This window comes from Pipistrellus hanaki (assembly GCF_964339955.1).
Source record: "Pipistrellus hanaki genome assembly, chromosome: 15".
Taxonomy (NCBI): domain Eukaryota; kingdom Metazoa; phylum Chordata; class Mammalia; order Chiroptera; family Vespertilionidae; genus Pipistrellus; species Pipistrellus hanaki.
This window is the reverse complement of record NC_140517.1, coordinates 29,776,752-29,787,941: the sequence shown is the minus strand read 5'-3', so window position 1 is coordinate 29,787,941 and position 11,190 is coordinate 29,776,752. Positions and strand designations below refer to the sequence as shown.

The following is an 11,190-nucleotide window of genomic DNA, read 5'->3' as shown; positions in this document are numbered from 1 at the left end:
CCCACCGGGACACACTGCCGTGGGCTTGGTGCTGCTCAGCCCTTGTCTCTCTCCCCCTCTGCTTCCCCCTCCCCAACTCCCACCACTCCAGAGACCCACACTGCCGAGGAAGGAGGGAAGAAATGAAATGGAGTCACTATAGCGGCTGTTACATTTCTAAAGTCAGTTAGGATAAGGTACCTATCCTATGAGAAAACAATTCTATTTTTGCTTTGACTAGACTTGGAACTAGAACTCTTGGGCTTTCCAGCCGTGCGTCAGCGGCTGGAGGCGTAAACCCTATAGATGGCCGTCTGAAGAGCTTGGGGAAGAACGTTCCTGTGTCCAGACCCCTGGCGCCTGACCACAACTCCAGACCCGTTCGGAAGCCAGGAACGCAGACCCACTTCCCCTCGCGCATGTGCTTTTTACGGTATGAGCTCTCCACCTTTATCTCTTCTTGGGAACACCCTGGGTATCACGTGATAGTGTTTATTTGCAAACCCCAATTTTAACGAAGCCTCCTGATTCATTTGTGCTGAATGGTTTGGTCGGCACCGCCGGCCTGGGCCACACAAAAGCCCACGCCCCAGCCGCCGTGCCTCTTCTCGCCGCGGAAGCACGCCTCCCGCGCTGCCTGCTGGCTCCCTCCCAGCCTCCCTCCCACTCCTGGTCACCGCTGAGCTAATGACACCCCGATCCCACGTTAATCAAGTTCTAAGTGGCTGCAATTGCTGGGCTTTCAGCAGGCACTGAGCCTGAGACACTACACCCACCTGTTCCTTCCCCATCCTCATCCCTGACTGTGTGTAGGGAGGGCAGGTCCCGGGGAAACTGAGGCTCTTGGATTTGGGGGTGGGGTGTAGAGGGCGACTGGGTTCACGAGAGAGACTAGAAATCAAGTCCAAGAATCTTTATTTCACGAACAAAACTACTTGTGTAAAGAGAGACGAGGCTGTCTGGACCACTCTCTAAGTGGCCATAATCCAAGGCTGGTGAGAGAGGGGGGCTGGCAAGGGAGCATCACAGGAGAGGGCCCAGGTCCGGCCAGAGGAAGCAGGGGGGTGTCGGTGAGGGCTGACGTGGGCTCCAGCGCCCCCTGCGCAAAACTGTTCTGGCCGTCACGACCCCGCTGGGCAGGAAGGGGCCGGGCCCCACAGCGCGAGTCTGAGCGGCCCATGTGTGCAAATCAGCAAGAAGGAGGGGTGCAGAGCCGCTGCCCCCACCTCACCGCCCCCCAAAAAACAGGCAGCAGAAGCAGGGGTGGCGGCAGCGGCATATTGCTTTAGCCATCATGCATGGCGAGAGTGGGACGTGGGCAGGAGGGAGAAGGCTGGATTAAGGGCGTGAGCTAAGCCGCCTGTCCCCCCCGCCCTAGCAGCTCCGCTGGCAGGACTCTGAGGCTGTGGAGGCCCCGGAATGGCCAACCCCCATTGGGGGCAGGCTTTGCCCAGAAGTTCCCCATTAGGGCTGGCTCTTCCTTGAGGAGCCCAGGGCCTAAAGGTGAGGGAGAAACAGGATCAGGGACCTAGTGCACTGACCCCCTCCCGGACTTACCAGCCCCTGCCCACACAGCCACCTTACCAGGGCTATTCAGCCACCTGGACTCCCGTGCAGTTCTCTTTGCTTTCTGAGGTGATGGCCAGGTATTCCGAACTGTGGGAGCAAAGCCAGGTGGACAGTGACCCCCTCACCAGGCTGGCCCACCGCCAGGAGGCTGAGGAGGGCTTGGTCCCTGCCCCAGGAGCACAGGGCTCCGGAGTGAGAGAGAGGAGGGGAGACAGGCCGGACTCCTAGTGACCCACAAGAAGTGCAGGCTGGAGTCTGGAGTCCTGCGTCTGAGGCGGGAACGGACTGGGGGCTCAAACGCCTGGGTCCCGTGGAAGAAAGAGGCTGGGGCCCGGACTCCTAGATCTGAGGGGGACAGTATGCTGGGCCTGAACCCTAGGCCCTAAAAGAAGTGGGGCTGAGAGTATGAGAGAGGAGGGGCTGGGACCTTCTCCCATCTCTGACAGCCAATGTCCCCCTCTGGGGACAACTGGCAGACGGTGCCCGGGAGTGCCCCCCTCCCCTCCCCTCTTCACTCACGCTCCCCTCGGGGCAGTCCTGGGTCGCCTCCCCCTCCTCACTGGCCCCACTTACGCATTTTCTTGCGCAGCAGCCTCTGTGGCAGCAGCGATCTTCTTGTAACAATAAACCATCTCTGCCACGAGCCATATGGTCAACACCACGATGAGCACGTACATCATGATCTCAGACACGATGGACGCCATGTCTCTGTTGGCTGCAGGGGCCAGGCAGGGTTAAGGGGCAGCTAAGGCCAGGCTCAGGACCGCCCGAGCTCCTCAAGCTGGTTGTGCCAGCTGGGACAAGTGGCCTGGTCCGCACATGGCAATGTGCAGCTTCCCTATGCCATCGCTGTGACTGTGTTCTCGGTCACCAGCTGTGACGGGCTGCAGGAGCACCTCATCCTGCCGCCCTGTGCACCTCGAGGGTGCATCGGTGTCAGCCAGGTGGCTGGAGGTGCCCAAGAGCTATACTCTGCAACCAGAAGGCTCTGCCACTTGCCAGCTGTGTGACCTTGGGCGAGTGACTCAACCTCTCTGGGCCTCAGTTTCCCCATCATATCTCCTTCATAAGAGTGATGTAGAATTAAAAAGGCTTTTAAAAAGTCATAAACTTGACATATAGAAGTCAATAAATATTTTCTGTTATTAATATTATTACTGTTATTAGAGCAGTACAGCATAGGACTTAAGAGCAGGGGATCAGACTGTCAGGGCTTTGCCTGTTAGTAAGCTGTGTGACTGTAGGCAAGTGACCCTCCCCCTCTGGGCCTTGATTCCCTCTCTGTAGAATGAGGGTGATAATACTCATGCCTCCTCACAGGGCGGCTGGGAAGAGAAAATGGCAGCGAACACCCCTCAGGTGCTCGGACGCACTCACAGACAGCACCGTCTGAGCACTGGCTGCTGAGGCTGCTCTCCAATCCTTCATGCATGGAGGACAGAGGCTGCGCCGCCTCTCCTTCCACAGCACCGGCTCCTCTCATGGAGCCCAAACGTGCACGGACAGGAGTGCACCTAGCCAGGGGACCAGAGTTGAAGCCTGTGGCACCCGGGCAGATTCCGCAGGTGTCTGCATCCCCAGCCCCTCCTTCCGGCGGCCAGGATCTCACCTCCCCCACCGTGCCCACGTGGCCTTGCTCCGTCAGCGCGCACTTTCCGCTGCTCACCCGCAGGTGGCAGTGATGCTTTCTGGGCCAGCGCCAGGGAGGGGAAGCGCTGGATGCTTCCCCCTCCTTCTCCACGGGAGGAGGTGGGGACAGGGTTTCCCACTTCACCCATTCATTCATGCAGTGAATATGTGCTCTCAGCCGGCTCTGTGCTTTGGTCTTTATCTGAACATCCCCTGACCCTTCAAAACAACCTCGAAGGTAGAGACAGTTCTGGTTTCCCATGCCAACCGACCTCAGGAAGCACTGAGTCGACGGATAAATGTTCAATACAGCTCACACAACCCTGCTCCTGAACTCAGTGCCCAAATGATTTAAGTAACTCCATACCTCCTGCTCTTCCATCTGATTAGGACAGTGACAGACACGGCTCTATAGCTCATTTCCAGACAAGGATACTGAGGCCCAGAGAGGGGAAGGTGCTGAGCAAAAATGCTCAGCCAGGACGGGACTCAACTTTAACTGACTGCAGGGTCTGAGCGGCTATCTGCTCTGTAAAGCTTCCACAGCCAGAGAAAGGCTTGGACATAGCTGCTGTACAGAGTGCGGTCCCCAGCGACCCATGCAGACATCTCAGATGGAGGGCCATGGTTCTCCCTCAGAAAGATGAGAAAGTGAGGCACAGGGGTCACAGAGAGGCTCAGAGGCACCTTCTCTGGGGAGATCTTTGATTCCATGAAAAACCCAAATCTTACAAGAGCTTCATGCCCACACAGGCCGGACTTCTCACCACCTCAAACACTGCTTCACCTCAGGCATTCTCAACTCATACTGGGCACATCTGCGGAAAGAGTGAAGAAATCACTCTGTTCAAGCTGCTAAATTACTGAAGTCAAAGGGATAGAGGCAGAGGAGATGACTCTACTCCTGATTCCACTAGCCTGGAAACGTAAACTTTTGAACTACGTAATGCTCACCTGTCCAGACCTGCTGACATCCATTATCCAGGTTACTAGACGCCTAGGAAATCACAGCTTGGGTTATCCAGAGGCTCAGGAGGTAAGACTGGTTTGTCTCATGAATGCACTTCTTACTGTGAGAGCTCTTAGCTTTTCTTTCTTCTTTGGAACACTATGGGAATTGTCTAGTTGTGTTTTCAGTTTGCAAATCCTAAGACTTTTAGATAAACTTGCCAAAGATTCCTGATTCACTTACACTTGGCTGACATATCCAAAACAGAATTAGCCCTCTCTCCCCATCTGCCAGCCCACTCCACGGGGGCCGCAGATGTCTCCTACCATCTTCTGTACCTCTGCCAAGCCAGGGAGGGTCTCACCACCACACCACTGCCCCTCCTTTAGAAATGACTCAGTTCATTCCCTAGCAGTTATTATTGGGAAGCAACACAGGCTGATAGGTAATGTTGAAACTCAGTAAGAGAGCGAACTAAAATTAAAAAAAGAATATGACCCAGCCAGTGTGACTCAGTGGTTGAGCATCAACCTATGACCCAGAAGGCCACAGTTTGATTCTCAATCAGAGCACATGCCCAGGTTGTGCACATGACCCCAAACAGGGGGTGTGCAGGAGACAGCTGATCAATGATTCTCTCTCATCATTGATGTTTCTATCTCTCTCTCTCCCTTCCTCTCTAAAACCAATAAAAATATATATTGATATTTTAAAAAGACCAAACTAATATGAAACTTTCAACAGTTTCTACACACAGACACCAAAAAAAAAAAAAAAGAATACCGGCACGGCATGGCCAACAATGCTAATAATACAATAATATTATGGGTAGTAAAATACTATCATGTGATGAGTAAGGTTAAAAGTACTAGCTGGTTTGGCTCAGTGGATAGAATGTTGGCCTGTGGACAGAAGAGTCCTGGGTTTGATTCCGATCAAGGGCACATACCTCAGTTGCAAGCTCAATCCCTGGCGCTGGTCAGGATGCAGGAGGCAACTAGTCAATGTGTCTCACATTGATGTTTCTCTCTCTGTCTCTTTCTCTCCCTTCCACTCTCTCAAAAAAAAAAAAACAACAAAAATCAATGGAAAATATCCTCTGCTGAGGATTAACAAAAAAATAAAAATACTACAATATGTTGGGTGATGAATATATTATAGTGCAACAGGTAAATTTTTTAAATACTACAATATTATTGATATTTTAAAATACTACAGTATGGTAGGTAATGATAAAAATATGGTAGATGTTAAAAATATTTTAGTGTGATGGATTATAATAAAAAATACTGTTGTATGCTAAGTAATATTAAGATAGTAGAATATAAAACACTGTAGTATAGTGAGTGATGCTAAAAGGCAATACTACAATATAATATAGTAGATAAAAACACCAGAGAAGGGGGGTAATGCCGAAACCGCAGGCTCTGCGAACACAGCATAAAGAGTCTGTATATGATAGATGTGTACGAACAAGGACTGAGGGTACAGCAATATGGTAGATAATGTTAAAAAAGAGAGACTTACTGACCCACGGTGTGCCTGAGCCCCAGCCTCCACCACGAAGATGAGGGTGGCAGCCTGAGCGCGGCAGGACCACAGGTGGAAAGAGCCGTGGTGCCTGACGGGATCATGGCACCTTCCTCTTCCCCACCCCCACCCCTCATCTCAGCACTAATTCAGAGTCAGGACTGACAGATTATAAGCCGCAGTACTTGGGCATCTTTGTCACAGCCACTGCACTTTCTCCACCCTCACGCAGGCGGGCCCCTCTGCCGTGCGAGTGGCTGCCCACCCAGCACGGGGTCCCACACGGAAGAGTTGCTCAGACACACCTCCTGCATTGAATTCTGCTAGATCACTTTGGTGTGTTTTTTTTAAATGTAATTTATTGATTTTAACGAGGAAGGGAGATGGATGGAGATAGAAACATCGACTGGCTGCTTCCTGCACCCCCCTCCTGGGGATTTTGCCTGAAACCCAGGCATGTGCCTGACCAGAAATCAAACCGTGACCTCCTGGTTCATGGGCCGACGCTCAGTTACTGAACCACACCAGCCAGGCTGCTGGATCACTTTGAAGACAGTGAATCATGCCAAAGCAGAAACGGCAGTCACACAATCTTGGTTGGCTTTCAGTTCAGGTCCCGGCCCCATGACCTTGGCCACGTAATCTTACCTCCTGAGCCTGGGCTTCCCCAACCTGTAAGAGCCCCAGCCCAGAGGGTCTCCATCTACATGAGGCGCTGAGACCTGTCTCGGGAAAGGAAGGACGATCCCATTGCCCATGATGGGGTGTGTGTGCCATGGGCCCCAAGGCCTAGCCTTGCCACAGCTTTTTGGTGGTCCAAGGTCTGGGATATCTCCCCAACCCTCTAAGCCGATCCGGTCATAGGGCCCTGGAAAATTCCACTTCACATCCTTCAGAATACAGTTCAGAGAAAGAGTCCAAGGCAACTGAAGCCAAAATGACGAAATGGTTCAAAAACTCCTCAGGGTGGCCCCAGACCTGCAGCACCAGTCTCGCCTGAGCACTTTTCAGAAATGGACCCTGTGCCCACCAGGTCTGCTGGGCCCAGACCCACACATTGGCAAGATTCCGGGAGGGCTGTGTGCCGAACTGCAGGAGCGCTACCCTAGGTGATGCACTCACATCTCTCCCCCTCGGTGACACGGAGCTCAGGCTACTTGACAAGCCGAACTGCCACCATCGCCCACATACACGCATGCCGGCAGCTGACACCCAGCATATCACTCAGTCCTCACAACCTCCCTGCAACATAGGAACGTTTCAAACAACATCCTGAAAGGTAGATACCATTACCATCCCGTTTCCTACAAGACAAACCCTTCAGCTCAGAGACAGAAAGACACCTGCCAGAGGTCACACAGCACAGGCAGCAAAGGTTTCACACCCAGAGCTTGCATGGGAGAGGCTTTCCGTGGCATCTCCATGAATGGAAGGGAAATGGGGGCCCGAGGTGGGGTTGGGGAAAGAGGTGCTGTTCCCCCGCTGCCCTAGGCAGTTGGCTGGCCCAGAATGCAGCCAGCCTGTCCCCTACCTGCCATCTGTCCCCCCATCTGCCAGGGGAGGGAGACGGCAGGGCCTGACTCACCTTTGTCCACTACCTCCAAGTGGATCTTTTTGACGACGGTGGTGTTGTGCTCATAGTTCTCGAAGAAGAGCAGGCGGTAGACATGGCACTCATAGTCACCCGAGTGGTTGTAGGTGACGTTTGTGATGAAGATGGACAGGTCCTGCAGGTCCTTGGTGCCCCGACTGCCATTCCACACCACCCGGCCCTCAAAGCGCTCGTCCTCCTCCAGCTGCAGCACCTCGTTCTCGTAGCGCAGGATCTGCGGGCAGCGGTGGGGGTCGCAGCCGGACCCACTCCCCCACCTAGACCTCTATTCTGTCCCTTGCCTTGACACACAAACGGACATATAGATACACACATGGGCTCAGGGGAGAGGGCACAGCGGGATAGGGTCATGCCTGGGTCTGCCTCAGGCCCTGACCGTGCCCCTAATCCTGAGACACACACTCACGTGCATCCCCCACCACTCCCTCCCCAGCCCCTATTCGTTCTCTACAATCCTGCCCGGTCTCCGGACCTCCGCCTCACTCTCGGACAGAGGCAGCCTGATCCCGCTGCTGTAGACCCTAACCCTCCAGCGGGCCCTGCACGTGTGTGGCGCCTCCTCTGCTGTCATCCAAAGCACACACGGTGTAAAGGAGGCCAGAACGTCTGCTCTCCTCCGTGACAGCCGCCCCAGACATTCTGCCGGTACATTACTCCATCGTGCCAACCGCGGGCCAGGTACCCCGACTCAGTCACTCCTCACAGACTGTGAGCTGGGCCCCACGACCACCCTGTCTTCACAGAGGAGAAAACTGAGGCTCAGACAGGCTCAGTGATTTCCCCAAGGTCACCAGCTGGTCAGCGGTGGAACTGAAACTTGAATTCAGGTCATCAAGAATAGCACATGATTGAGAGCAAACAATCAGCCCCCTCAGTCCTGCCCCCACTCAGACACCTGCGCTCACCCTCCCACACCCCAGGCCGGGCTCCCACACACCTTGACAAACTCCTCAGTGCCCTTCTGGCGGAAGGTCCACTCGGTGAAGGTCTCAGCGGTGGTTTCGCTGCGACGCTTGCACGAGATGCACAGAATTTTGAAGGTGTCCCCGTACACAGCCTCCGTCTCCGAGTCTACCTCCACACAGCCCGCCCAGGCTGAGGACACTGTGGGGACAGCAGGGACACCTAGCACCCTACGCCATACTCGGCTCAGGGTTGTTGGCCCGCAGGCCCCTCGGAAGCCATGTTTCCCCTCAGTAACGAAGACGAGTGGACAGAGCCGGACACAGCCTGGCTCGGCCAGGTTCTGTGTGCTCTTGGCAAGTCACCCATCTGCTCAGCCTGTTTCCCTCTGTGCGTGGTGAGGGAAGCAACCATCTTTGCTTTTGGAGTTTGCAGAGAGATTCCATAAGTTAGGTAACTCCCCGAGGTGGGGGGCTGGCACACAGCAGGGGGCCGGCACACCGGAGGCCCCCAATCGATAGGGCTGTTACTGTGCTCAGCAATTCGCAGTATGTGCTACCCAAGTGCCCCTTCTTCAGAAGGCCACTTGTCTGAGGTACTGCAGCATCTAAGTGGTGGGTCTGAAATCCCAGCTGTGTTAGAAGTTCAAGGTGGCAGTCATTTCCACCATTATTGCTCTGCAAAACCAGCTCCAGAGAAGGTTGGGAAAGCCTCAAAGGGAGAGGTAGGCCCTAGAAGTAGGGAACACCCACACTCCATTCCTTCTCCCCATCCCACAAGTTCCTATGTCATCCCCTCCTCCCCCCAGACCCTGCTCCCAACTTCTCCTGCCTCTGTCCTCAGGCTCCCACCTCCTATCGGCTTCTCCAAACTCACCAAGCTCTTTCCTGCCTCAGGGCTTTTGCACTTCCATGGGATTCCAGCCCTTTCGGTCCCTCCTCCACATTCTTACCTGCTGCCTCCTTCCGGGGGGGGGGGGGGGGGGGGGGGGGGGGGGGGGGCTTCCCCCACCCCCCCAGGTCACTAATGCTGTGCCTCCAGCTCCAGCTCTGGGTCTTTTTGTCTCTTCCTCTATTATTCTTGTCCCCTTACTCGGCTGCCCTTTCCACCTTCCTGAATAACTGTCTCTGACCCCTCTCTTTTTCTCTCCTGGGGGTTTTCCTGAAGAACTTTGTGTTCTCTTTCCGGGCTCAGACACGCTGTTCCGCGCTCTCTCCACCTTTCCCTGTCCCCTTGTAAGCTCCATTCCTCCCCGTGTCTACCCTGTCTCCATCTCCATCTCTTTTAACTCGTTCCCTCTGCAGCTCAGATGAACAGTCCTCAATCACTTTCTCTGGCGAACTCTGCCTCTCTCGCCTGTCTGCCCCTTTACCTCCATCTCCCCAGTCTCCCAGTGGAGCACTCCAGAGCACGCCGGTCCTTCGCCCTCTCCCTCTCCTGTCACCATCTCTGAGCCTCTCCATCTCTCCGTCTGTCTCCGGGCGCCGCCTCCTCCCCACCCCCAGCCTCCCCTGCGGCGTGGGTGTCACATTGCAGCTTGCGGGGCTCCGGCAGCAGCTGACTCCGCGTTTCCTCGCCCCCAGCCGGGCGCCCGGAGACGCGAAGCCGGGCCGGCGGGACCCCGCCGCCTCTGGCCCACCCGCAACTCCACCCGGCCCCGCGCCCCGCGCCCCGCGCACAACTTCTGCGGGACTCGGCCGGGCGGGGGAGGGGCGGGGCGGCCCCGCGCCCCCTCCGCGGTCCGGAGCCCGAGCCGCCGCCGCCGCGCCCGCTGTGCCCTCGCCGCGCCCCCCGCTCACTTACTCAGCGCCGCGCCGACCACGAGAGCCAGCAGCGTCCCCATGGCCGCGCTCGCCCCTCCCGGGCGCCGGTATTAATAGCGGGCGAGAGGCGGCGGGCCCGGCGGCCGACAGAATGTCCCCGGAGCGCGCGGGCGCAGCAGCTGCGGCTCTGGAACCAGCGAGATGGGGGAGGGGGGGCGCGGCCCCCCCGCTCCGGTTACCGCCGGGGGCCCGGCCCCCGGGCCCGGCGTCCGGGCATCCCCGCCGCGCGGCGGCTGCTGCTGGTCAGGCTGCTGCGCTGGCGCGCACAGCCCGGCGCATCCGGATGCCCGGACCCAGGCCCCTTGGCTCGGGCGCTGGGGTGCGGGCCGCTCTCCTGCGCACTGCAGCCGCGGCGGCCCGCGAGGGAGGGGGGAGAGGGAGGGGGCGGGATGAATCACCGCGGGGGGGGGGGCGGGGGGGGGCGGGGGGGGGGCGGGGGGGGGGGGGAGGGCGCGGCTGCCAAGCCTTTGCCGCAGCGGCCCGGAGGCGCCCGCTCCACCGGCCTCTCTTCTCCGGATGGCTCAGGACCACGGCTTCTGGGCAAGGGCGCATGGTCTGGGTGTCTGGCCCCTCCAGCGGCTGGGAACCCACCGCGTCCGAGTCTGGGAAAGGTCACCCCCAGAATCACAAGGGGACTGAGAAGGCAGTTTGGGGGCAGGGCTTAAGAATTCAAATTTCAGAGATCATCCTCATGGGATCAAGAGGGTCTTGCTGGACCACCAAGTGATCCCTGCCAGCAGGCCAGGGCATGCAGACCCCTCCCAAACAGGACACTCTGGATCCAAACCAGAGGACGCCCTGGGGGGGAGGGGGGGTTGGGGTGCTATCTTTCAGGACGATGCCCCCTCCTTTGTCTCTGACATCATCTTCTATTCCTCGCTCCCACTGCTAAGCTGGCTGCCCAGGTCCCTGCTGTTTCCAACACACCAAGCTCATTCCACCTCAGGGCCCTTGCCCTTGCCCTCCCGTCTGCCTGGACCACTCTCCGCCCAAGTATCCAAAAGGCTCACACAGCTCCTCCTACAGCTCTCGGCTTCAATGTCACCTTCGTCAGGTTCTGTCCATTCCAGAGAAACCGCCTCCCCCGGCTTTACTTGACCTCCTTTACCTGTTACATTCCCCACAGCAGTTGTCACCAGACATTGTGCTCTTCCTCATATAGTTTCGCTCACCGTTTGTCCCTCCAATCCTGGCAT

General features: G+C 56.7%; 1 protein-coding gene across 2 annotated transcripts; it reads right to left on the bottom strand.

Moving 5' to 3' along the window:
- Nucleotides 1–877: 877 nt before the first annotated feature.
- Nucleotides 878–10,353, bottom strand: SCN1B (sodium voltage-gated channel beta subunit 1). 2 transcript variants are annotated; one of them, XM_084906795.1, is made up of 6 exons: nt 9,975–10,353; nt 8,206–8,372; nt 7,242–7,482; nt 2,122–2,263; nt 1,564–1,635; nt 878–1,476 (listed from the first exon to the last, which is right to left on the bottom strand). In XM_084906795.1, the coding sequence occupies exons 1-5, from the start codon at nt 10,012–10,014 to the stop codon at nt 1,569–1,571; spliced, it is 657 nt and encodes a 218-aa protein (XP_084762921.1). In that variant the 5' UTR covers nt 10,015–10,353; the 3' UTR covers nt 878–1,476; nt 1,564–1,568. The 2 variants fall into 2 exon arrangements, with proteins under 2 accessions (XP_084762921.1, XP_084762920.1); XM_084906794.1 differs by lacking the exon at nt 9,975–10,353 and adding an exon at nt 9,544–9,649.
- Between the last annotated feature and the right edge of the window lie 837 nt (nt 10,354–11,190).